Here is a 27,779-nt window from a genome sequence, read left to right as displayed (position 1 = left end):
TGAAAATGCCTTGCTAGACTTGGCAGTTAGTAAGGAAGGTTAAAGTCACCCCTGATGATGCTTGGGAAAGCAGACAGCCCATGTCAGGAACATGCCTATTTGCTGTCTGTATGCAAGATGTAACAATATCTCCAGGAAGCCCCTTATATCTGCAGGGACCCTCACCATACCTATCGGAGATACTTATTGATTCACCAGCTAAAACGCCTCATGACCGTATCCCTGGATTTCTTCCTTGCTATGTCAGCTAAGACCCTTTCAGCACAGCTGCTGACATATTGTGTTGTAACACTATGTATATCTGAAGTATCAGGAAACTGGCTAACTTCATACTATTTGAAAACCATTTGTCAAATTTACATTGGCAATGTACACACAATCTCTTTTAACCAAGTGATCTCTCTCTCTCACACGCGCGCACACACACACGGAAAAGGTAGGTGTGTGTGGCAATTGTCCAGTAATATTTACTGATCCATTTCTCCTCTTGTTTGCCAGGATATTAAATGACTTAATGTACTGGAGGACCGAACAGTGAAGTAGTCTGAGAAGAAGAAGAGAAGCACATAGCTGGTAAGTGAGTACTCAAAGGTGGGGCTTGGGAATATGTACAAAATGAGGCATTTGCTGAAAAGATAAATGGCCAGTCCCCCTTTCTGAAGCCCATCCATAAGACAATGCCCAGTGCAGCTGAATCCCTAAATCGCTGCTTGTGAAAGGGGTGCTGCTGTACTGGCATTGTATAAATTCTCTCTCTCCTAAGCAGTCAAGTCAGTAATCAAGTGGTAAGACTGTGTATTGATGCTCACATTGTGCAGCATATTGATTTGTAAGAACAATGGCTTATAAATAAGCTAATAGTAAATAGAGCTGATCAACTAGTATAAAGATCTGTTTGTGATATTAGCAACTGGGCTTCAAAGCAGCTTGTAAGTGCCCCTCTGTGGTGTGCTCCCTGTGAACATCCATGTGAAAAACATTTTGTGTGTAAGAATGTTCATGAGAGAGAATTTGGGGCCCAGTAGGTGAGATTCAGTTAACTGAGAAACAATTTGTTTTGTGACTAAACAAAATTCCTTCCAGAGGGAAGCGTATGTACTTGGTAAAAGTTCAGCATCCTACCATGGAATAGAAACAATAGCATGCGAGCGGGGTGACCAGTCCCAAACGTCAAATAACGAATTCTCAGTATCCATTCCTAAATGGATATTTGCTGTGAACAGTTTGTGAATAACCCACAGGTCAAACATGTTTGTCAAAACTATTTTATGTGTTCGTAAAAATCACAATCGGTTCAAAGACAATTCATGAGCAGAGAGAAAGGGCTAAATATGTTGAGTAAACTGTTTGAAACAATTAGACAGATTAGCTCTAATTGTAAGTAAAAATGCATTTAACTACATACATCCCATTCCCCTGGCTCATAGAATATTTTATTTTCAGACCTAGAGTCCATGATTTTTGTTCCTGATAATCAAGGTTTATCTATCTTTGTAGAAGGATGGTATCTAAGGCCCCATATCACCATGACGCTCCCTTGATCTGGCCCAGACATAATGCCCTGGGAATCTAGTTAACACTCCTCTTCAGTCAGTGACAGAATCTCTGGTGGTTAACATAAGATGCTACCCTCCTCAGCCCCAAAGGTTAGGGGAGAGCACATTTATCATCACAGCAATCTCAGACCCTGCCAGGTCAGGATCTAAACCATGGGACCAATTCTCCACTCTATCACATAACTTTGGTCCTGTGCATCTCTGTTGATATGAATGGGTTATACCAATGCTGTAAACATTTGTTAACCTTTATGCTGAAATGTTCCCAATTAATACTGACTTGTTAAACATAAAGATCCAAGAAAACCCAGCTTGTTTTTCAGATTCAAGCTTCTAGGTTGGTTTAAGAAAAACTGTTTAGTAGGATCACTAGGCAACACTTTGAATGATACAACCAAACTTTATTAAAAAGTAGAGTGACCATATTTCCCTCTGCTGAATATGGGACACCTGGTAAAATTACTCGTATTCAAGTGAGTTCAACGGCAATCAATCAGAACTATGCAGTACAAATGTTAAAATTAACATGAAGTTGACTGAGCCCCCATTAAAAAGAAATACTGCATAGGTAGATTCTTTTTATTTACCTTCTTACCTTTAAGTCTTTAGGGTTCACAAAGGGAGGGGTGACACACAAACCTCCTCCCCCTCCATGGGGAGAGGTGACAGGCACGCACGCACACACACACACACACACACACACACTCCCGTACACCTCTCTCACACGGGGGGGCCACCGACCCGATCTTCTCTGCCTGGCGCTCTCTGCCCTCCATGCCTGGCTGGGACCCTGGGATGGACCTGCCTCTCCTGGTACCTGGCATTGCATCTTCCCAAGGCAACGTGGGAGGGGGGAGAAGGCCCCCAAATTCTACCAGGGTTTACACCAGAATGTGGCCAGCAGCAGCCTTTTGGCACTGTTCAGGAGGGAAGGGATGGGAGCTGCTTCCAGCCGCTGGGGAGGAGGAGAGGAGGAAGGGATGACCTGGCTTGTGTCTTTGCAGAGCTCATCTCTTCTTCTCCCCCGTCCACCTCCGGCTGCAAACAGCATGTTCCTTCCTGCCCATACAGTGTCAAAAGGCAGCTAACACCTCCAGGTTGCTGCTGGCCACCGACATAACTCAGCTTCCTCCTGTCGCCACCACCTCCCCACTGGCTACAAGAAGGAAGGGGCAGGAAGGGATTAAGCCCTAAGGCTGCATTGTATACCAGAGCTCAGGGAACCTGACTGCAGGAACTTCAGAAAACGGGCCAGAGAGGTGGCTCAGTAGGGAAGGGTGCCTAGGGGATGGAGCAGCCCCGCGCTCCCTCGGGGCAGGACCCAGGGCAGGGGAAGGGGGGTGAAGAGTGTGCTAAGCTCCTGCCCCGGGGCTGCTGTGGAGTCAGCAGGTTCAGGGTGTGAACAGGCTGGAAATTGCTTCCCCTGCCCCACTCCAGAGCTTAGCTGAAGGGCGGAGAGGCTTCCCCGTACCAGCGCTGTGTGGGGCTTTGGCACATGCAAGGCTCGGCTCCTCCTGGCCAGCATCCCAGGCCAGAGGGTCTTGGGCTTTCTCAGGGTGCCGGCCCAGTCAGAGGCAGTGGGGGAAGGAAGGAGCCTGCCAGCCAGGCTGCTGGTGAGCTGAGCGCTCTGACCAGAGGCTGGTTCTCTGCACAGCTCTGGGAGCGGGAAATGCCCCGCTAGGGGGTTATGAGGGAACAGCGGGACTGCGGTGCAGGGACAAAGCAGGGAGAGGACAGCAAGAGGGGGAGCACGTAAAGGGCTGATGGGTGGGCAACAGAGGCAACACGTAATGGCTGCTGCCTGGCACCTGCCCATTCTCACCAGCCACCAGAGCTCGCAGTGTGCAGCCAGTGCTGGCCAGAAACAGGATGCAGGGCAGGGCCCTGCTAGCTGAGAGCTGGCTTGCAGTGGGGGCTGCGCTGATGGACCAGCATGAGGAGCGGCCAACCCTGTGTGCTGCATCTTCACTCCACCATCAGCCTTGCACACCCACCCCCATCGTCGGCCACTGGACATCCCCCCTCCACTCGCTGCTGGCATAATGGTACCCTTTGGATGTTAACTGCAGCTCTCCCTTGCAATTTAGCAAAACTACTCCTTTTATACTCTATTATAGTACTCATTAACATTAAACTGTCCTTTTACCATAATTATATTTCTTCCACTTCTTATTGGCTCTTTACACTGCATATTATTTAAATTGACATCTGCACCAATGTCCTTCGCATACTAGCAATATAGATAACATTTTAATAAACCATTCACAATTTTCATAAACACTTATTAAAAACGTTGCTTAAACCAGTTATGATCCAAACATAATGGTAACAAAGCCCTGGGTCACGTCCTTGCTAACTCTTACTTTCCCATAACACACTGTCTCCAACTTATCTTTGCCTTTTCTCACACTAGCAACTTCAATTTCCCCTACTCCTCTACACCTAGGTTTTGGACCCACGTTAGCCTAACTTCTACTTAGCTTCTTAATCCAAACTATCCTTTTGGTTACAGTGTAAGCCAGGTGTAATGGAGGGGAGAATCAGGCCATATCCATTTAATGTAGCTCTTGTATGGTATCTAAAGGACAAACTCGGGTTCCTGGGTGGCAGCATGTTTGTTGCAGCTACATTGCTGAATTAACCCTTGAGCAGTATTGATACTACTTTTGTTTTTAGATTGATTGCCTTGGTCTTACATAAGAATCAAACATTAACATAGTTGGATAAAATAAAAATCAGGCTCCTGTTCCCTTCAAAACCCTTTATAAGAAATGTGTCTTCGCCCTATATATGATGATGATGATGTTGCCCTTGCAAATCAGAGGCTCCTTCCCTTCCCATCCCTTCTACAGTCTGAGAACTGGGTGACAAAATAATCGATACCTGAGAGGAGGTGTGGTCTGAATTGTGGCTGCAGGGTCATTTTAGTGTAGTGGATACAGCAGGGGGCTGGGGATCAGTCGGGGTCTAGGTTCTAAGCTCAGTTTATATGACTCACTGTATGGTTTGGGTAGGGTTGCCAATTTTCTAGTCACACAAAAAAAAAATCCTAGACCTGCCCCTCCCCTCAGGCCCCCATCCCCTGCTCACTACATTCCCTCTCCCTCGGTGGCTCCCTCTCCTCCACCCTCACTCATTTTCACTGGGCTGGGGCAGGGGTTGGGGTGCAGGAGTGGGGTGAGGACTCTAACTGGGGGTGAGGGCTCTGGGGTGGGGCCAGAAATGAGGGTTCAGGGTAGAGAGTGGGGATGTGGGAGGGGGTGAGGACTCTAGCTGGGGGTGCGGGCTCTGGGGTGGGGGTGGGGATGAAGGGTTTGGGGTGCAGGAGGAGGCTCCAGGCTGGGGGGTGGAGCAGGGGGATTTGGAGTGCGGGAAGGGGCTGCAGTTTGAGGCAGGGGCTTGGGGCGTGGGCTTACCTCGGGCAGCTCCCAGTCAGTGGTACAGTGCGGGGGCTAAGGCAGACTGCCTGCCTGTCCTGGCACTACACTGTGCATGCCCCGGAAGCAGCCAGCAGGTCCGGGTCCTAGGCGGAGGGGAGGGGAGGGGGCACGGGCAGGAGGCTCCACGCACTGCTCTCACCCGCAGGCATCACCACCACCCCAGCTCCCACTGGCCAATGAGAGTGTGGAGCCAGTGCTCAGGGGCGGAGGGGGGTCTGTGGACCTAGGAGACAGACCTGCTGACTGCTTCTGGGGCGCAGTGCGGTTTCAGCCAGGACAAGTAGGGACTAACTTGCCTTAGCGCCGCAGCACCGCTGACAGGACTTTTAACGGTCTGATCAGTGGTGCTGACCGGAGCCACCAGGGTCCCTTTTCTACTGGGCATGCCAGTCAAAAACCAGACACCTGGTCACCCTAGGTTTGGGGTAAGTCACTTTACAGCTCTGTGCCTCAGTTTCTCCATCTGTAAAATGGGGATAATACAATTGACCAGTGTCACAGGCTGGTGGCAGGTTTAGTGTTTTCATAGAGCACTTTGAACTGTGTGACTGCAAAGCAATGTGTTGTTACCTACATCATGACAAGCGGGGAATCAACTTGTCTTTATTATTGTTTGGAAGTAGTTAAAATAGTCTCCAAAACCTTGCTAGCCTAGCTGCTGGTGTCGTCATGATCAGGTGGCATGCTCCTGCCATCTCAGCACATTTCCACCACATTGCTAAGGCAAGAATCCTGAGGCCTGAGTCGTCATTGTGTGGGCAGTTACATCTAGGCCCAGTGAGTGTAAAATGCTACCATTTTGATTTGGTAGCATTTTTCACCCCCTTTGCACAGATGTAGATGACTTTGCAAGGTGCAGGACAATGGAGAATCAGGGCTTGGGATCTTCCTGCCCTTTTATAGTGAGTCCCAAGGAAGGGCAAGCTTAGCAAATGTCTCCACAGTGTCTTGAATTAATGAGCAGTCTGTTATGATGGCCAGTGGAGAGCATGTGAAAAAACATGATATTTTAAAAATGAAAACAATCCATCTTCATTTTTGGATGCACCTCAGGGAATCTACAGGTGGGCTGTGTGGTGCCTGGAGTGTCCACTGTGAATGGAATGGGACTGTGAATGTAGGGAAGTGTCCATCTGTGATTAGAGGCAAGTGAGAGAGGTGGCTGAAAGGTGCCCTGCTCTGAAAGCAGAGCCAGTTGAGAGTGAGTCCTGTGAATCGATCTCTGAGTCTGAGCCGGGGAAAAGCAGTGCTGCTGCTGGTGCTACATTGGTATTTGCTAACCCTAATCCTCCAGTAGATCTAATAAGAGGAACAGAAAGGCTACATCTACACAGGGATAAAAAGCCTGTGGCTGGCCTGGGTGAGCTGACTGGGCTCGCGGTGCTTGGGCTCAGGGGCTAAAAAGTCGATGTGTAGATGCAAGGGTTGAGAGTCCCAGAACTCAGCTTCAGCCTGAGCCTGAACATCTACATATACACAGTGATTTTTAGCCCTGCAGCGTGAGCCTGAGCTCAAAGGTCTCCATGGTGATTTGTAGCCCTGCAGCCCAAACCCTTCCAGCCTGCGTCAACTGACCTGCACCAATGCAGGTCTTTTATCCCTGTGTAGGTGTACCCAATGAGGCTACTCTTCTAGATCTTGCAGCTAAAGTACTGGGCTGCGACTCGGGAGATCAAAGTTCAGTTCCTGGCTGTGCTACAGACTTCCTGTGTGAACTTGAATAAGTCATTTAATCTCTGTCTCAGCTGTAGATGAGGATGATAGTAGTTCCCCTTCTCCCAACTTTTGTCAGTCAAATACAGCCTTATTATTTCATAAAGAAAGAAGCTCGTTAACATTTGGGTTGTGATAGTATTAGATTCACACAGTGCAAAAGCTCCTTCCTTTCGAAGAGCTTTTATGTCATCAGATGTAAATTTGGCCCAGTATGTCTAAAAACCACAGAGGAGCATGACAATAAATACTGTTCACAATAAGCTCAGGAAAGACTTATTTATTATGTGGCCTATTTTTGCTCTTAATGGATGAGAAAAGAAAAGAAAAAAAACGATTTAGTTTCATGGTCCTTCCTATCCTTTTGGTAAAAGCCATGCATCAAATGTTGGGAGTTTGCATTTCCTTTCTCATCTGCAACATAACAGATAAATCTCTCCTAATCTTATTTCTAACAGAATATTAATCTGTACTCCTGGGTACGTGTTCACACAGGATTTAGAGCATTACATCAGTCTGCAGTGCTGTTAGGTTGCATGGTGCACCCATCTTGCCAGACATACAGCTTTATTATCAGAAAAAAATGAAGGACTTGAAACACTGAAAGTTATAGTGCAGCAGCAAACATAATCTCTGCCTTTAGGGAAGCAAAGCACGTAAACCAACATTTCCTAAGCCCAGGGCCTCAGATCAAAGTGCAGAGAGGGATCATGGCAGGACACCGCACTCTCAGATCCCATTTCAAATATAGAATCATAGAGATGTAGGGTGAGAAATGACCTCGAGAGGTCGTCTGGCCTCCTGCCATTAACCCCCACCTTTTCCCCTCCACCCACTCTTTACTAGTTGTTATCCCTGGCTGTATAAAGTTTCATTTAGATTTGAAAACTCTTAGGGAAGGAACCTGACAGTTTTGTTTGTCTGCAAAGTGCTATGACATGGGGTAAATAATGATCATGTCAGGACAGTAAACATTAGGATACTATAGGGCTTGGAATGCAATAAAATATTTTGTGTGTATTATACATACCCAAACACATGGGTAATTATCTAGTTAGCATACACCATACTTGAAATGTATTGCACTATTGTGACTTGCATCTCAGTGAGTTTTAATGGGGTTTTCCTTTTGTTTGGGGGGTTCTCTGGGATCCCTCCCTGTGCTTTCTGGCTCCAACTTCAACTCTCTCCTCCCTCCATCACAGTGACTCTGCCTGCAGCCTGGCTGGACTGGATGAACTCCCACAGCCCCTCTTTGTAGTCCTTCAACACTTTTCAGAGCAACAACTGAGGAGTCGCTTGGGGACACTGGGTTGATACTTTTTCCCATCCAATATCTAAGAGTGCTGTGTTCTTGGTCCAGGGAGGGCATGACCCACCAAGCTTGGGAGCAGAATGGTGATGCCCACAGGGTAGAACTTCTCAGCCAGAACGGTGTTTCAGTTGCTGTAAGAAATTGTTTTAAATAAAAAATAACAAAGTAAGCCTCAGACACTCTGCTACCTATCTCTCTCACTCGCATAGAGAGAGAGAGAGAGAGAGAGTGTGTGTGTGTGTGTGTGTGTGTGTGTATACACACACGCACACACACAATGACAGTCATAGCTTATATACCTGCCCTATGCACCAGTGAAATTATAATTATATCAGGGAAGCTGATGAAATAACAAAGCACAAGAGCAAATTTGCTTTAGTATCTGAAATACTGTGTGATAACAAGGAACAATTCCTGCTACCATTTACTTCCTTCTTTCTTCTGACCAGCTGATCATTTTCTATGCCCCTCTGTTTCTCTGATGTCTCCCAATCCCTTCTTACAACTCTGATTTCCTTTCCTTCTTCCAACCCAATTCCCCCTTCCTCTCATCCGAGCCTAACCCTTCTCTCTCCTTGCCCCTTCTTTCCAGCTGATCCCTCCCACTGCTCTGAATCTGCCGTCTGTGATTTTTTTCTCCTGCTCGCTAGCAGATGTGACAGCTTTTGGAACTATCTTATCTGTGAAAAGCTATATCTGGCGTTAAAAAATCTGACGTGGTTTCCCAGGCAGCAGAAATGGATCATTGAGAGAATTTAAATCTCCAGCTGCTTTTGTCTCAGGGTAGTGACTTTTATTATTTATGTTTATGACATTTCTACCAGTAGGGCTATCAGGAGTGAATTAAAAGACTAGAGTCTAGTAGGTTACTATGGTGTCAGTGTCCTAGGATATGTATGGCAGATTAAGGGGATGTTGTCTAATAGTTTAAGGCTAAAGTTTGGTTTTGTGTTTATTTACAAAATCTAAGTCTTATATGATAAAAATATTCTTATTAATTTGTTTTTGGATAACAAAGGGCATGTTTTAGTTTTTCTTATTTAAACATTCTCCTGATGGAAACTCAAATATTATAGCCAATACAGAAGAACAACAAGTGTAATTGACCACTCTCATTTCACTGCCCAAGCTGAGTGAAATGGAAAACCTAAAGGATTATTAAAGATGATGGGAATTTAAATACCTATTTTTAATATATGATTTTTTATCCTGTGTTCATTTAAACTATAATCACCTGTCCAATATCAGACTGTATTTATAATCAAAGCAATCAATGTAAAGCAAATGTCATTGGAAACCCAGAGGTACACGTAGGTGTACAGGGTTGGATGCATTTTATCATTATAATACTCATACTACTAGCCAAAAAGACACAAAGGCCAAATTTTCAGACAGCTGCTGTAAATGTGACCATGAACTTAATGGATATATGTTTCTGCATATGTGAACTATACTTTTGTGTATACCAATGCAGTAAGTTCTTTCAAAAGGGTGATTTGCAGGCACAATTATCTAATGTGAATGCACCAATGTTTTGTTTATGTACATGCAAAGTGATATGCTGGGGTAGATCTACTTTTGAAACCTGGTTGAAAATTTCGCCCCAAATGGAAAAGTGGACATTTTTATTCAGTAATTCACATATAAAATCCAATCATACTGAATCATAAAGGAATGCAACTAGTTATTATTTATGGATTTATTTTTACAGCACCCCAAAGTGTGCTAGGGGCTTTACAAACAAATAGAAAGTCATTGTCCCTGCCCTGTAGATCTTACAGTATAATTAGGGCCCTACCAAATTCACAGCCCATTTTGGTCAATTTCACAGTCATAGGATTTAAAAAATAGTAAATTTCATGATTTCAGCTATTTCAATCTGAGATTTCATGATGTTATAATTGTTGGGGTCCTGACCCAAAAAGGAATAATGTGTGTGTATGGGGGGGCAAGGTTATTGAAGGGGGGGTTGCACTACTGCTGCCCTTACTTCTGCACTACTGCTGATGGCGGCTCTGCCTTCAGAGCTGGGCAAGCCGCTGGAGAGCGGCAGCTGCTGGCTAGGATCCCAGCTCTGAAGGCAGAGCCACTGCCAGCACCAGCGCAGAAGTAAGGATGGCATGGTATGGAATTGCCATCCTTACTTCTGCACGGCTGACTGCATAGCTGGGCCTCCGCAGCCTCCACTCTCTGGCCACTCATTTCTGAAGGCAGCGGTGCAGCGGTAAAGGGTGGCATGGTATGGTGTCGCCACTCTTACTTCTGCGCTACTGCTGGCGGGGCACTGCCTTCAGAGCTGGGTGCCTGGCGAATGGCTGCCACACTCTGGCCGCCCAGTTCTGAAGGCAGTGGAGAAGTAATGGTGGCAATATTGAAACCCCCCTAAAATAACCTTGTGACCCCCCTGCAACTCCCTTTTGGGTCAGGGCCCCCAACTTGAGAAACACTGGTCTCCCCTATGAAATCGGTATAGTATAGGGTAAAAGCACACACAAGACCAGATTTCACACTCCGTGACACGTTTTTCATGGCTGTGAATTTGGTAGGGCCCAAAGTATAATTATGGATGGATGCAATGAGGGAGGCTACAAAGAGTAGGGAGAGGGTAGATGAGGAAGAACAAGGGTTAAAACAATAAGATCACTTGGTTACTCAGTTTAGGAATGTATGTTTCCTTCCTCATGGCTCAGTGAAGAGGTTTTATTTAATAATTATTGACACACGTCTTGTCCCAGCAGAGAGTTGAGATTTACAGCACTTTATCCAGTGCTTCCCACTTCCTGATGTATGTCAAATGCTGTGGAGCCTCTCTAGTAGCCCCACCTGTCCTTTGAACAGTGCCAAAACGAGTAGTTAGCAGGTCACTTCCCTTTTCAAGGAAATCTTCTGTAGTTCTTCTCCTTCAAGAATTGTCTCCATGATTATTTCTCATTATTTATTATCTGAATTGCAGTAGTATTTAGGCGCCCCAGTCATGGACCAGGATGCCACTGTGCTGGGCTCTATACAGATACAGAACAAAGACGATCACTGCCCCAGTGAGCTCACCGTTAGAGCATATGTGCCCTGGGTGCCATTGGAACTACCTCCAAAGCAAAGATGGTTCTGGCAGCACACCCTCCCAGGTGCAGAAGTGTGGCCTCACAGTGCTTCTCTAAATGGGCTTTTATTTGTCTGGCTTTTCTCTACATTGCTTCACTGTTTTTCAGATGGAATAATAAGTCTGGGGTCTCTTGTGAGCATTTTGATGCAGCACAGTAATGCTGTGTTTGCATTTGAAAAGTCTGTATAAATGTCTTGCTGTGATATACAATGTAAGGCCCCGATCCTGCAAATGCTTAATGCACATGATTAACTTTACTACTGTAAGTTGATTGATTCCATCCCCTCCCTACTGTTTCAAGGGAACTATGCATGGTAGTAAAGTTAAGCATGTGCATACGTTTTTGCACTAAGTACAGGAAATACAGCAGTATGTTAAATAATCATTTTTTAACCACTGTACACTGCTTTAAACGTAGCTCTAAATGTAACAATGTGAATTATGTACAGCATTATACCATTAAGAGAGCATGATATTGAAGTGTATAGCATGTAAAGAAAATATCACCAGAAATGTTTGTCTCTCTACTGTGAAACAAATTATTTTCACTGTATTCACTGTTGTCTTTGACCCATGAAATACTTTTCCCTCAAAATAATCTAAAGCTGAGATACTGGGAGAAAGATCTTTCTGAAGTGTAAGAGCTTGGGGGGGGGTCCAAAATCTGCTGTTGGATGGAGGGAAAGATTAGGAAGTGTCTATGTACGCCAGTGGTTCTGTACAGATAATACAATAGTGCATCCAGCATTAATGTAATATTAAGGTTTGGAAATTGAACCGCAAATTTAGGAAAATCCAGAATCTCTACTTTCTCCCACAATGTTAATAATATTATGATGTATTTATTGTAATTCAGTAGCATCTAGGTGCCCGAGTCATGTGCTAGGCACTATACAAACACATAAGTAAAAGATGGTAACTGCCCATCCTATGTATTTCCGGTATGTATTATCAACAAACAATAATATATTAAGGTTTAAATTGAACAAGAGAAAGAGATAAAGAAAATTCTATGTATGCAACATAATAAACTTCTGGGAATAACTTTAATTTGCAGGACTGATGTCTTTTTGAGTGCTTGATTCTTCCACCTTAACATAGTTAAGAATTTAGAAAAATGAAGAAATAATAAAATAACTAGATCTGGAGTTCTTTGGCTTAAGAAACTAATTGTGTGTCAGTTTCTAGAACTCAGCATCAGAATGCAGTGTTCCTTTGCTGAGGCACCCTAACCTCAGGTGATAATACCTTGAATAAAGGAACAGAATAATTACTTCTGACTCATGCTTGTTAGCTCTAAATGGGATACAAGAGTGATTGGGGTGTCTTTCTGAGGGGAAAAAGGCAGAGGACCAGGACAGAGGAAGTCCTGCCAGGAAACCCTAGGGACAGTGAAGCTTGGAGAGAAAGTTTAGGCTCAAGTTTGTGTTTTGGTGAGTAACCCTCAGGAACTTTGTTGAGGAACCCGGCAGAAATTTCACCCATTTATTATTTGTTCATGACAGAGTCTACTGTGTGTGAGGCCTTTTTTAGACATTCAGGAAGTGACGGTCCCAGCCCTCAAAGAACTCACAATTTAAGGACAGATAGCCAAGTAGACAGAGGAAGGGGCACAAAAACCAGGGATTTTCTTCAGTGGGGATTATAAATTGCTTAAACTAGGGCTGCTCAGTTTATGCTACAGAGCTTTAGCTCTGAGCCTCTGCTGAAGCATTTTACCTAGACTGAGCTATCTAAAATGCGAGGCCTCTGCTGAACGCTCCCCAGCTGTTTCTCTCGTAATGACCTTTCACAAGCTGCATTTCTAATAGTATCATTCTAACAGTGGCATTCTTGACAGTTTGTAACTTTCTTGAACTGGAGATACTAGATTTATGGAACTTACAGGCTCAAGCAGCTTTAGGAGGACAGTAAAGTGTCCCTGCTTAACATGCCCTTAAAGCCCCAAACAGAAAACATTCTAGGTCAGACACATGAAATTGCTGACTTTAAACATTTATAACTTTGAAACCAAAAGAACCAATTTTTCACTAATTTTTTCCAGACTTGATAAAATCTCCTCAGCAAGTTTGACCTTGCTAGCTATTTGTATTGAGGTGGTCATGAGCTGCAAGTTTGGGATTCAGCTTTTGAACACCTCAAAGTTCAAAAGTATTGGACTTGTGGCTTTATTCTCAGCCTATTATAAAAAATAGGGGCCATTCACAAAAATCAAATCCAGCTCTGGATTTAATACCCTTCCTCCCCACATCCAAAAAAAGCCCCTTTAAAAATACAAATAAAACTGAGCTTTTGGTTCAGGCCTATATCAACTTTTAAAGTTACCTGCAGATAAAAATTTGGCTCAATTTACATTGCTTAAATTAAAAAAAAAAATCTCTTTGGTCTTCTCTGCTCTAGGGAGAATAGGAGCAATAACTCACTGCCTATGCAGCTCCTCTGGTGATGGCAGTGGAGCTGCCCTAGCTAGCTATAGATAGGGCTCAGGCTCTTTTTCTCTGTTATCTAACCTTATTCTGAGTAGATTTAAATGCAAAGTCATAAAAAACGGCTATCTACATTCTCCCCCGTTACTCCCAACAGGGTAGCTACATCAGTGGTGATTTATGGATCCTAGTGTAAGCTCAGCTAGTTAGGCTAAAAGACCAAGGTTGGAAAAACTCAGGCTAAAAGGAATTTGTATGAGCAATGGAAAAAGAAGGGTTAGACTGGAAATTAGAATGCAGCTATTACTGTAGGTGTGGTTGCCAACCCTCCAGGATCGTCCTGGAGTTTCCAGGAATTAAAGATTATGCATGTGATGAAACCTCCAGGAATATGTCCAACCACAATTAGCAACCCTAATTGGAGCAGTACAATAACTACTGTGAAGACCATATAAATGACTAGATCTAATGTATTTGATCTCTCTGATTCAGGCATCATGTTCCGCAAAAAGAAAAAGAAACGACCGGAGATCTCTGCTCCGCAGAACTTCCAGCATCGGGTCCACACCTCGTTCGATCCAAAGGAGGGTAAATTCATTGGCCTGCCCCCTCAATGGCAGAACATTCTAGACACCCTGAAACGCCCAAAGCCAGTCGTAGACCCTTCAAGAATCACCAGGATGCAGCTTCAACCTATGAAGGTGAGAGAGGAAAGTTAATCCTTCCCATTCTCTCAAATGCAGTGCAGCCCAAGTGAAGCAATGCCTCCTATGTTCTTCAGAATAAAAATGTCCTGTTAATGTTACAGGGTGATCTGTAAGGAGTCCAGGGAAGGTCAAGGTATAGGTTTTGATCAAGTTTTATCTTCTGTGAAGGCAGAGTAAAACCTCTCTTGTTTTAAAGAAAAAACGGGGTCAGCAGTAGAACCTCAGCGATAACTATAACAACTCACTACTGCAGTTAAACTAACCCGGGGTTCTCAAACTGGGGGTCATGAGGTTATTACGTGGGGGTCACAGGCTGTCAGCCCCGCGCATGGCAGGTCTCTGGCTCCAAAAGAAGGGTGACAAAATAGAAGTTTGCCCAGAGTGCCATTTTCCCTAAGGCCATTCCTTGGACTGAGACAACATTAGAGGGCTTGATTGTTCAGCAGCTGAAGAGCTACATTGAACTGCAGCTCAATCAGAACACTGAGACTGGCAAAAATAAACATGAAGAAAAGGAGTACTTGTGGCACCTTAGAGACTAACAAATTTATTAAAGCATAAGCTTTTGTGAGCTACAGTTCACTTCATCGGATGCATTTGGTGGAAAAAACAGAGGGGAGATTTATATACATCATGGAATGCATCCGATGAAGTGAGCTGTAGCTCACGAAAGCTTATGCTCAAATAAATTTGTTAGTTTCTAAGGTGCCACAAGTACTCCTTTTCTTTTTGTGAATACAGACTAACATGGCTGCTACTCTGAAGCCTGTCATTAGCTTAAGCTAGTGGATCATTTAGAAACTATTACTATTATCCAAGTTTGCATTGCTGAGGTAAACTATAAACACAGACTGCTGAGGTTTAGGAGTGAACTAAAATGGTAATTTAGGCTTATTCACCCTACTGAATAGACTCCTGAAGCTGGGTTCCTGACCCTTTTTTTTTTTTTTTTTTTTTTTTTTTTGCATGGAGGTGGGGCTTTTCCTTTTCCTTATTTTTGTGTAAAGGTGGTGGAACCAGTTTGCAGTCAATGTCCCAATCAAAGTGGTGATTGACAGAGCAGTTCAAACTGAAGGCAGAACAAGAGATGCATGTATACACATGAGAAGATGTATTACCATAGCAGGGAGTGGAGAGATGAATTTGCCTGCGTCTGAGCTATTGGATACACAATTAAACGAGTCTGAGTGGCCTCAACTTGCCTGTAATTGATAGGATCTTTCTCTCCTGTATTTCCTTCCTTAACTCGCACCAGCTGAGAATCAGGCTCGCTGCAAGTCAGTTTTGCTCCATTGGAGCGGTGTCAGTTTACACCAACTGAAGATCTGGCCCAGTGTAATTAATTCAGCATGGTTGGAGGAACCCGAGTTGAGATAACAAACAGGAGATTACCTCTCACTCCATGGGAAGATTTCCTCATACAGACTGAGATTCACACAAGGGGTAGGAGTGATATTATACTATGTCTTCTTGTGGAGAATAGATGGTTTGAGTTCCTAGTACTTAAGCTTTTCACTTCCAAAATAAATAAGTTGGCTAGGCTGCTGTTTTGAGTGTATAGGGCGTGACACTCGTACAGTATTGTGGTTGTTTGGATGGATGCCTTATCCTTCATTTGCCTACAAGGCAGTTATGAACTGCTGCAATCCTTTTATTTCCAGTAGTGTGTTCACCATTTATAATTGCAGTGGCTTGGCAGAACAGAGGAGGGACCCAGAAATGGAACAGCATGGGTTTTACAGGTCAGGATTAAGAAACATTGGCAAAAATTGTGAGGAACCAGAATTAGAAGCAGACTAAGAAAGGCAGGATTTGAATGTGCATTCAATGAATGTGCTTCCAATTTTTCCCGGGGGCACTCAACCTCTGCTCAGCCTCAATCCCCACCCTCACTCCACCCAAAGCCCCCTCCACCCCCTCATTCCCACCCTGCTCCACCCCCCAGCCCTTCCCCCAAAGCCCCATCCCTGCCCTGCTTCTTCCCACCCCTTCTCCACCTCTTCCCTGCCCCCACCCCTGAATGCGCACCATCCCCACTCCTTCACCTCTCTTCCAGCGCCTCCTGCACACTGTAGAACAGCTGATCTGTAGTAGGCAGGAGGCACTGGGAGGGAGAGGGAGGAGCTAATTGGCGGGCCGCTGGCAGGCAGGAGGTGCTGGGCGGGGGGGCAGCTTGGCTGCTGGTGGGTACTAAGCTATGTGTGCATTGACAGACCTGTAGGGGAAGAGGAGAACCTTGTATTGGAACTGAAAAAAGATTTGTAGGTAGAGATTAAGATGCACTGAGATTTGTTGAGACTCAGTTTTGGAAGTAGTGCCCCAATAAATAAAGAGCAAACCTTTGTCCAGTGCATTCAAAATCAAAGTTCTTAACACCCAACTCTCAGGACTCATTGCTAGTTCAATGCAAAATTTTGCCAACAAGGATATCTTAAAAGTGTGTGTGTGTTCATAGCTTCTTTGGCTGCAGTTCACAAGTGAGGTGTGGTTACAGAATGAAGTGGAGCCCAGAATAGCAGCAGGAATAGAAAATTCAGGACTGAAGTAGATGCCCACTCCTGGAACTAGTAGGAGTGTGGCAAGTCAGGATTGAGATGCATTAGAAAAGCAGTGTGAGGAACACGGTGCCTCCCTGCTCTGTTATTTTAGCTAGTGCCACTCTTTATCACAGCAATATATGGTTCATCAAACTTTAAGAAAGTAAAAACAAAGGAGAAGCCAAACATTCCCCCCTACCCTGAACTTCAGTGACGAGCCAGACACAAAGTTCAACCCCTGCCCTTGACGTCCTGAGCCTCAGGGGTTAAAGCTCTAACTTTGCCTTTTGTTTCTGTGTGTTTGACAGACTGTGGTGAGGGGCAGCAGCATCAAAGTGGAGGGATATATCTCTGGGATACTGAATGATATTCAGAAACTTTCTGTCATCAGTTCCAATACTCTAAGGGGAAAGAGCCCGACCAGCAGGAGGAGAGCCCAGTCACTTGGACTTTTGGGAGAAGACAGGCTCCCAGACATGTATCTTCAGAGCCCCGAGGTTGACTGGGAAGACAAATATGGAAACTACCTCAACTGCAATGGTGGAAGCAAAGCAGCCCGAAGGCAGACTATGTGGCCAGATTATAAACCCAGGATGGATGGGCAATCTCATCCCAATGTTATGGTAATGAAAGCAAAGTCCCTTGGGCCTTTAGAATTCCAAGGTGAGGGTGGGCGCTGCATCCAGCTCACTTCAGTTTTGCAGCACCAACAGCGCACCTGTGTTCTGGCTGGGAAGAGTGACAAGGCAGAAAGAAGCAGCTCAGAATGCTGGCCCCAGCCTTGCCTGGTGGCACAAGTGAATCCCAGGCCTTCTGGGGTGGGAAGCCCTTGCCCCAAATCAAGGGAAAACAGCTTGAAACGGAGGTTGTTACGAAGTGTGTTACCATCATCTGGCGACTCAAATAAGTCCGGTCCCACCCTGCAGATAAAGGTACATTTATTTACTGCTTATACCTAAATACACTGATGACTTTTTATAGTGCTGCGGTTTACTTTCACCTTCAAACAATTCTGAAGAAAAACAACATCCCTCCAGTTAGGTTAATGATGGAGTCAAAGAAGTCCTGGCCAAAAATACAGAACCAAAGTGGAAGGAGAGTTTTTAGTCCATGAAAAAACAAATGATGATGTTCCTCAGAAAATAGGCTGCTGAGCATAGCTCAAAACTACAGCCAGGTATGCCAGGTATAAAGTGCATTTGCCCGGTATTACTTAGTTTGATGGGGCATAACTTATACTGGCAAAAGCACTCTCCTGGGAGCTATATCTACAAGGAGGACTTACTAGGATAGCTATGTTGGTATATCTATACTGGCAAACCTTTTCTCAGGGCTTGTCTAATTGAACAGTTAGTGTGCAGGAAGCTGGGGTACAAATTAACCTTGCACTAGTATGCCCACCAATGTCTGAGTGGACCCTGCTACCAAATACTGGAAGTTCTCTAGTGTGCTTTAATTTACTCCATTTTGAAATGGGAGTAGATTAAAGCATACTAGAGAACTTTTAGCACATGGCAGTAGGGGCCATTTGGACACTTAGTGCACAGCAGACTAATGCAAGATAGATTTATACCCCAGCTTTTCACACACGGTTGATATAGACAAGCCATAAACGTAGACTAGGCCTACAGATGCAAACCGACCCTTTCTGGCAAGAGTACTGGGCAGGGCTGGGGCTCACATCAGGTTCATATCTTTTGTTCCTGTAGTTCAGGCTTCAGGGTGTCAGCCAGCCGCCACCACCAGGGATCAGGAAGGGATTCCCCTGCAGTGTATTCCGGGAGGGTTTTTTTATCTCCTTCCTCTGAAGAATCAGTGATGGCCATGGCTGAAGATGGGACACTGGATGTGGTGGGCCAGGGTTCTCTCAGGCGTTTGGCTGGTTGGTGTCCCTTCCTCAGAGTCTAACTGATGGCTATATGTGGGGTCTGGAAGGAATTTTCCCTGGTGTCAAATTGGCAGTGAGCTTGGGGGTTTTTCACCTTCCTCTGGAGGGTGTGGGTCACTTACCAGGATTATATGGTATATGTCATTTAATCATCTCCCTGCCATTGCAGGGGCCTTAGGCACTGGTGCACCTTGGTCCCTCCATTTCTCTGCCTGTGGCACATAATAGTCTAGTCTCCTGGGGTCTCTCTTACTTTGGTCTCATTTCCATTGCTGGGTTTAGTGTGTGGGTGCTGGATAATGCTGGTGCCTTTGATAGACAGGAGGTCAGACTGGAAGATTTAGTGGTGTCTTCTGACTTTAAACTCTGACTTTAATCTATTTAAGCAATACTGTTGATGGGGATGGGATGATTCACAACTATTCCATTCCCTGGAAGCCTCTTTGTTTTGAGTGTATGACTAGAATAAAAAGCAACTGGTGCAATGGCTCAAGGCACTGATAATGGCTATAGAATAGAAAACCTCTAGATGACTGTTTTCAATTCAACTGAGGTCATTTCAAAAGTCATTACCATCTAATAACTGTTTGGTGCCTTCTGTAAGATGGGTTGGTTCCCTGCAGGTCAGTTCTGAGTTATTGGTATGTTCTTTTATTCTGAGGAAGGTGACAAAGGCAGATGGGGACTGGAATCTCTGACCCAGCAGAACTGATTTGCTATAACATGCTGGAAGGTGGTGCCCTTCAATCAAATGAGAACGATCACAGGAACGTTCTTCCATTTTCTTAAAGAACGGACACTTAATTTTCAAATACAGCTCTGTGTCTCTTGCTTTCTCTGTCCTTCACTCTGTCTCTTTACAGAACTCTCTCTCTCTCTGGGCCTATTTCTTTCTCATTTTGTGCACAAATCTATCTGCCTGTCTGTGAGTGGCACTGAAAGAAAAACAGATCCTCATCTGGTGTAAGTCAACCTAGCTCCACTGAAGTAAATAGAACTATGCTGATTTACATCAGCTGAAGATCTGGCTCTAAGCCTCTGTAAGGAATGACCATTTCTGCCCGCCCCTGTAGAAAGAAAAAGGACCTGTCTGAGATACCTTGCTCTATATTCTCACAGAAGTGTAAGTGTGTGCAGAAATGGGGAAAAATAGCATGTACACCTAGGGAAATGTGCAACTGTGGACAGATTGACATGGGAATACAGTTGGATAAAAATGGGAATGGGTATGCCTAGACAGACAGACAGACAGGGAACAGTATGTAAGGATGGAATAGTGTGGGCTTGTGAGCCTCCAGATAGATGGACCTAGGGAACACCCACAGTTACCGACCTACAAATGTTTGTATACGTGGGGTGATAGAAGGCTGGAGCAGGAAATGCATGTGCATGTGGTTAGACAGACATGTATGAGCCTGTGTGCATATAAAGGTCTTTTGTGTGCTTTATGTTATAAAAAAAAAAAAAAACCACACCCCGATTTTTGTGCAACAAAACAAGAGTTCACAAATAAATACCTTCCTGTCAGGAGCATGTCTGCGCTGGAATGCAGGGGTAGAGCTGCTATGGGAGCAGGAAGTCATTGCTAACAGGCAGTTACTTTTGTGTGTATTTGTGCTCTCTGTGTGCCTGTGACTTCACAGCCATGGCTGCACACATGGGTGTCTGTATATGAGTGCCTGAAAAGAGTGAGCGAATGGAAAGGTTACACTTCTGTAGTTTTTATTATCAACAGAAATCCTTAATAAAAATTCAGGCTTATATAGTTAAGATCTAGTTTAGTCTCTCTCTGAGTGTCTTAAGAAGATTTCTAAAGTGAAGAATTCTCTCTATAGCAGTAACTATTATCTGCATTTCCCTCTATGCCTGTACCATCAGCTTTCAACTCTCCAACTAAATAATGACAAATAAAGATTTGTTGCCACTGAATATTTGTTTACCTATAAATTATAAATGATTGATTTGCTATTGATGGGCAATGGAAAGTGTTTTGATTAAGCACTTTCCGGTGAAGCTGATACTGTGAAGAATAGCTGGAACAGGCTCTCTCATTTTGCAGCTGACCAAACTTTATGTTGAATTTCAATTAGTCAACATCGCCTGGGTGACCGCTGATGCTTAGACATCTTAAATCCTATAGAATTTATCCTTTCTGGAGATCTATCCATTTTATTAGTGTGAGTGAGAGTGTGTGTATTCTGAAGCCATATCACTGCAAGCTGTGATCTTATTAGCTCTCATAACCTGAATAGGGTTGTGCCTATTTAGGACTTGAGTGAAAGGTCTCCAGAGAGAGCCCCGAGTACTGCAGGAAAGAGTGTTGGTAATTCAGATTCCTTTTGAGTCAGACCTGAACCAGTGGCATAATAAGGTGTCACATGACTCTGTGCTGCTGGAGGTCTGATCTTTCCAATAAGACGCTACCCATTTACACTATTAAAAATCCCATGGCACTTTTCCCAAAACAAAGCGTGTTAACTCTGATGTCTTAGCCAAATTCCAATTTGGGGAATTACATTCTGCCTACTTAAAACTCTCCCTGCACCTGTAACTGAATACTTACATAGCACTTTTTATCTATCTACCTCAAGTGATTTACAAAGTATGTACGACTCATTATCCCCCATTTTTACAGACTGAAAAAAAAAATGAGGCACAGAGCAAACCATATTTTTCAAAAGTGCCTAGTGATTTTGGGTGCCTCCATATTTGGGTGTCCAATTTGAGACACTTTCTAGGCGCCTGATTTTTTTCAGAATGTGCTTAGCTCCTACCCTCTTAAAGTCAGCCCCTTGAAGGTGTCTCAAGATGGACACCCAAATCCCTAGTTACTTTTGAAATTGTTGGCCTGTGTGACTTGTCCCAAGTCATCTCATAAGTCAATGGCAGAACAGGGAATAGTACCCAGCTCTCCTGACTCCTAGTCTGGTGCACTATCCACTAGACCACACTGGCATAACATACTTCTGATCTCTGCAGCCTTCTGTTTCTTACTAATCTAATCAACATTTTTTTAATCCACACTTCTCAGTCTAATGCTTTCTTCAGGCCCCAGCAGTGGGGTTCTCCACGCAGTCCTGCAAACAAAGCCCAGTCTCTTCCGCCTGATCAGCCAGCACCAGATTTAACCAGGATGATTTCAGGAGCTGGTACCCCCCAAAAGAGCCCAGCAACTGAGAAGGCAACTACATTGCCACAGGGCAGGCCATCACCAGCAGGATCCCCCCGAAACAGACACACTCAGACCAGTTCCAGCAACCTTCACCTGTCCCAAGACTCTTCTGCTAAAGGACAGTTGGCCAATGAAGACCCTGTGATCGTGACTCATGAGCAATTCAAGGCCGCCCTCAGAATGGTGGTGGACCAGGGTGATCCCCGGACATTGCTGGAGAACTATGTGAAGATTGGCGAAGGGTCCACAGGCATTGTCTGCATCGCTTGTGAGAAGCACTCTGGGCGACAGGTGGCAGTAAAGATGATGGATCTGAGAAAGCAGCAGCGACGGGAACTTCTTTTTAATGAGGTGAGAATGGTAATAGGCGAGCAGTGGACTGTTCTTTCTGTAATGAAGCAAGCACAGCGATAGGCTCATCTTTAATTTTCATGGAGGGAAAATGGTAAGGAGATGAGGATAATAAAAGGAGGAAAGAGAAGGACCATCTTCCTTTTTAATGAAGTGAGTCTGGTAATAAGAATGAGAGGGGGCATAAGAGTGCTTCAGTGAGCCTACGTCACATGTGAGACAGACAAATGGAGCCCACCTAGATCTTTGGGGGGAGGTTTTTGCTTTATGGTTATGGGTGATGTAGTTGTGTGGTGAAACATATTTCCTACTTTCTCAGGTGGTGATAATGAGAGACTATCAGCACATCAATGTGGTGGAGATGTATAAAAGCTACCTGGTGGGAGAGGAACTCTGGGTGCTCATGGAATTTTTGCAAGGAGGAGCTCTCACAGACATTGTGTCTCAAATCAGGTATGAACTACAAAGAAAAGAATGGTTTCAGAGTAGCAGCCGAATTAGTCTGTATTCGCAAAAAGAAAAGGAGTACTTGTGGCACCTTAGAGACTAACAAATTTATTTGAGCATAAGCTTTCTTGAGCTACAGCTCACTTCATCGAATGCTACCCAATGGGCAATAGGCCTGTGTCATGAAATTCATTTGGAGAACTTTCTTTTTGTTCGGTTCGGATTGCAATGCCCTGTAATTATAAAATTTTATAACTGAAGCCACCAATTCTTTTGAAATAAGTGGTGGCTCCTCTGATCTAGGAAGTGGGAAGCACCTAGGTTCATAAGACCCAAAGCTGGCTCTGCTGGTGACCCAGTATTTGAAATATTGCAAATACAAAAACTCTGTGTTTTAATTAGATTTGAGCATAATATAGTAGAACCTCAGAGTTGCAAACTGATTGGTCAACCACATACCTCATTTGGAACTGGAAGTAAGCAATCAGGTAGCAGAGACAAAAAAAACAAACAAATGCTGTTCAGTACAGTACTATGTTAAACACAAACAACTAAAAAATAAAGGGAAAGTTTAAAAAAAGATTTGACAAGGTAAGGAAATTTTCTGTATGTGTGTACACGTGTGTACGTGTGTACACACACTGAGGATGTTGCCTGGGCCGCAGCTGTGTTCTGACTGGGCCACAGGTTGAGAACCACTGGCTTAGCATACCGGCTTAGCATACCAGCTTGGAATATGAATTTGGGGACACGGCTCTTGTTTAAATCTAAAATCTGTTTTACAAACATGATTTGTCCGAATTTAATGCTTGTGAAAGATTCTGAATTGATAGCCCTTGAGACAAAAATCTACTTATCGATACAAGAGGGATTCACAGGGCACTGGTAATACTAGCTTTCCCACATTGCCCTGCTTCAACCCTGAGCTGGAGGAACCATATAGGGGTGAAATTATAAAGTAGTTCAAGCTTCTGGCTCATCTGCTTCTTGGCTTTTTTTTTTTTCCCCCAAAAAATTACCCATAACAGTACCACTTCCGATTGCGCTCATGTTTTTTGTGATATGGACACTTGATCATTGTGAACTAAAAGTAAACATCTTGAAAAATTGATAACAGAAAGGGAAGTTGATTGAAGGGTCACACTGCACTTTTAGGAGATTTTCATTGATTTAACCTGTGTGGTCAAATGTGAGGCAGCTTTACAATTCTGGGTTTTATTTCAGGCTAAACGAGGAACAAATTGCAACAGTGTGTGAGTCGGTGCTGCAAGCCCTTGCATACTTGCATTCCCAGGGTGTGATTCACAGAGACATTAAGAGCGACTCCATTCTCCTGACCCTTGATGGAAGGGTAGGCTTCCTCTGTTTAACTTCCTCCGTGTCCAACTCACCCAGGTTCTTTCCTTTGACCTTTCCCATCAGCCTCTCCTTCCCTTTCTCATCTTTTCCTAGTCTTACCTTCTCTTTTATCTTCTGCTGCTGTAACCTTATTTAGTCTCCTACCCTTCTTACTGTTTTTCTACTCTTTTGCTTTTCTCTTTCTTATCCAGTCATCTTGTCTCTGTCCACTTGGTCTTTATCTTTGTCCCATTGTCAACTCCCTCCTTTGTTTAAAGATTCCAGTGATCTTCCTTCTTCCCCCTCTCACACAGGTGAAACTCTCAGATTTTGGCTTCTGTGCTCAGATCAGTAAAGATGTACCAAAAAGGAAGTCCTTGGTAGGAACTCCATACTGGATGGCTCCGGAGGTTATTTCAAGGGCTCCATATGCTACTGAGGTAATCTACCGCTTTCCTAATGCAAGAGCTAGTAAATAACAGTCTGAGATATTACAGGGACTCACTGAGATAACAATCTATTCCTCTTCTCAGGAGACAGTTAGGGCCCATACCAACATAAACACCTATGACAGAAAACTTGGTTACAACATAGTTATTCCCTGACATGGTTAAAACCTGGTTCAGTCTGGTAATGTAAACAGGGTGTAACTAAATTTTAACTGTTACTGAATCTTGCTACAACCCTGCATGTGTGGACAGATTCTAGCAAGGAGAAGCTTGGGACATGAATTGGAATCACTGAATTAATTTATCCTATTTTCCAGGAGAGATGAGGGAAAGGAAACATGCACAAACATGCACACACGTTTTATGAAACAGCACTGCAGGTGACAAATTCCAAACTGATAAGCTCTTATTTATCCATGGAACAGATAACTGCATAGTCATTGCTCAGACTATCTCCAAACTACATCGTCACTGTGGCTCAGTCCCAGCCTGGGAGGAGCAGCCTCTTGGGAGGATCAGTCTCCATAGTCCATTCAGTCTTCACAATCTATGCTAAAACAGCACGCAAGGGGTCCAGTTAGTGTGAATCTGGGTTAATATTTCACTTTTTCAGTAAGATCAGAGAGCTATCTGAGATGTTACAGCACTTGCTTTAGAGATGCAATCTTTTCTTCACCCCCAAAGCGATCAAGAATAGAGAGCAGCTGGCTATTGCTATTGATGTGTTCACAGATGTAATACTCTGCTGCTGCAGGTGGATATCTGGTCTCTAGGGATCATGGTGATAGAGATGGTGGATGGAGAACCCCCCTATTTCAGTGACTCCCCAGTCCAAGCAATGAAGAGACTCCGTGACAGTTCTCCTCCCAAACTGAAAAATTCTCACACGGTCAGTATGTCTGCGGGCACTTTGGCATCTGATGAATCCCTGATTGCCATGTGGGGACTGGGTAGCTGAGGTCCGGATAGACTGTTTATTAATATATCACATCTGGCCATGGAATCCCAATCCCACCAGGACATTGTTTCTTGGGAGGCACTTTCATTCCTGTTCTGTGGAGGCCACAGGCTGGTGGATTTATCTCAGCGCTTCTGCCCAGCTCAATAGACACTACTCAAGGGTCTCTTTCAGCTCTCAATGCCATGGCAAGGTACTGACACCTAGTGGCTACTATCCCTAGTAAAAACAACGAGGAGTCTTGTGGCACCTTAGAGACTAAGGAATTTATTTGGGGGAGTCTCTAAGGGGCCTCAAGGACTCCCTTTTTGCTGATACAGACTAACATGGCTACCACTCTGAAACCTATCCCTAGTAAAATATCTTTGGTTACTGTAGCACTGCTTGCCTTATATGATTAGACCAAATCCTGGTCCTGGCAAAGTCAAGATCAAAAATCCTGCTGTGTGATTATTTGTTACCTACTTTTGATGTTGATATAGAGAAGTAAATGTCCAACACGTGACATTAGACATCCAGTTCCTGTTGTTAATGGGAATTGTACATATCAACATGTCCCCCTATTAGAAATTATTAAAACATTGCAATGGTGTTCAGATCTAATGTTTTTAAGTGTGTGCAGATGTATTTATCTTCAAATACCAGCTGTATCAGATTTCCACTCCAGATTCTGAATTGTTTTTTTGCTACCTTGTGCCATTTCCCCCAGTTCCTTTCTGTGACCAGCAGGAACAAGGCTTAATTTACTAAAATCCTAATTTCTGAAGGGATATATATTGTCACTTCAGAAAACAAGAGTTCTAATGAGTTTTTCCTTGCAATCCACACACAGTAGAGCAAAGAACAGAGAGGCAAAAACTAACATAAATCTGGGGACAATGAGAGACAATCCCATGCTCCCCATTTGCCAACTCCAATAAAAATCATGACCTACACAAATGTGAAAATATAGCACCTAGTGTTAACATGAAGTACTGCAGAATATCCATAAGGAATCCTTCCCCCATTAAATTTTTGTTTGGGAACATCTGATTTTTCACCTATAGTTAATCAGATGCAGGAATCTTTTTTTTTTTTTTTAAACCCACTATTGTATAAACTTTGACCTGATTCCGTAAGTTGCTTGACCTGATTGGTTCTTTTTCCACAGACTTCTCCAGTTCTGAGAGACTTCTTGGAACGGATGTTGACACAAGATCCCCTAGAAAGAGCAACAGCACAAGAGCTTCTGGATCACCCCTTCTTGCTCCAGACTGGATTTCCAGAGTGCCTGGTCCCCCTTATTCAGCAGTACAGGAAGTGCACCTCCACCTGCTGAATCTGAGCATGGGGAAAAGCCAGTATCCCAGCACTAGAAATGCAAGTTCTCTGTTGGAAACATTGGTTGTACTTGACCAAGACTCAAGCAGTGTCACTCTGCGAACAGTGCTTAGAACTTGTCAGTATTTTTTTTTTTTTAAAGGATGAATGTGAAAATTCCCCCAAGACCTTTAGCTGCTTCCCTTTTGCTGAAGACAATCAAGTCAGAACCCAGTATCTCTCAAGAACAAAACAGAGGCATTGCATGGCTTCTGGAATCTCATATTTCTCTTACAAGAATGGCATTTTTAAGATGTTTGAATTTGTATATTGAAGTGTCTGCAAACTCTGGAAAATTTTAACTACTGGCTATCAAATTGGAACTGTATTCCCCAAACAAAAATGTGATCTTTGTTTTTTAATGTTAGTTGTACACTGGAGTCCTGAGCTGACCCAAAAGAGATGCACTTTGGGGCACCAACCTTCTAAAAAATCCTATCTTAAACAATGCACAAGGATTTCAACACTTTTTTTTGAGACTTTTCTCTTATTATTTTATCTCATTCCACAAGTGTGAACATCATTGGGCCTGGAAAAAGCTACCTGGTGGACAGATGTAATATATGTTTGGTTGCTTTCCAACTTCCTCCTTTGCATCAAACTGCTTCATTTTTATGGAGAATATATGTGGTTTAACAGGACAAAAAGGTGGTCTGTCTTGACTCGACCGCATGATCCTAGATATGTGGAGGGATGACAATCCTTGGCACAGGCCTTCTCTAAGTGTCTCTCTCTCTCTCTCTCTGCTCTATGGAGAAAGTACTGCCTGCCACCAGAATCCTATGGCTGAAGCTTCATAACAGGTAACACCACTGCCTTTTCCAACACTGACTCGAATGGGAGGCAAAATGGTGTTCTCAGCAGAAAGGGTTTAAGAAAGCTTGTCCCAGGGTCTAGGTCCCCCTGGGTACATTGGATTCATATCAAGAAATGCTGCCTTGAAACAGCTGTTAGGTAGGACTTTGTACCATTGTGAATTCTGTAACAAGGCTCAATAAAAAATTGAAGATGTCCTGTCTA

At 44.0% G+C, this 27,779-nt stretch overlaps 1 protein-coding gene across 4 annotated transcripts in view; it reads left to right on the top strand.

The window, feature by feature from the left end:
* The window catches only part of PAK6 (p21 (RAC1) activated kinase 6), a 60,732-nt gene extending 32,953 nt beyond the window's left edge, over positions 1 to 27,779 (top strand). For 3 of the 4 annotated variants that reach the window (XM_038405938.2, XM_043517366.1, XM_038405939.2), the window contains 9 exons: positions 499 to 573; positions 14,046 to 14,254; positions 17,106 to 17,729; positions 21,717 to 22,208; positions 22,528 to 22,661; positions 23,880 to 24,006; positions 24,308 to 24,433; positions 25,197 to 25,331; positions 26,551 to 27,779. In XM_038405938.2, the coding sequence (XP_038261866.1) occupies positions 14,051 to 14,254; positions 17,106 to 17,729; positions 21,717 to 22,208; positions 22,528 to 22,661; positions 23,880 to 24,006; positions 24,308 to 24,433; positions 25,197 to 25,331; positions 26,551 to 26,718 (2,010 nt within the window). In that variant the 5' untranslated portion in view covers positions 499 to 573; positions 14,046 to 14,050 and the 3' untranslated portion in view covers positions 26,719 to 27,779. Of the gene's footprint in view, positions 1 to 498; positions 574 to 12,410; positions 12,561 to 14,045; positions 14,255 to 17,105; positions 17,730 to 21,716; positions 22,209 to 22,527; positions 22,662 to 23,879; positions 24,007 to 24,307; positions 24,434 to 25,196; positions 25,332 to 26,550 lie in introns of those variants that run through there. The other variant, XM_038405937.2, reaches the window with a different exon arrangement.

This window comes from Dermochelys coriacea, chromosome 6 (assembly GCF_009764565.3).
Source record: "Dermochelys coriacea isolate rDerCor1 chromosome 6, rDerCor1.pri.v4, whole genome shotgun sequence".
NCBI lineage: Eukaryota > Metazoa > Chordata > Testudines > Dermochelyidae > Dermochelys > Dermochelys coriacea.
The sequence above is the reverse complement of the archived record's forward strand: the minus strand, read 5'-3'. Positions and strand labels throughout refer to the sequence as shown.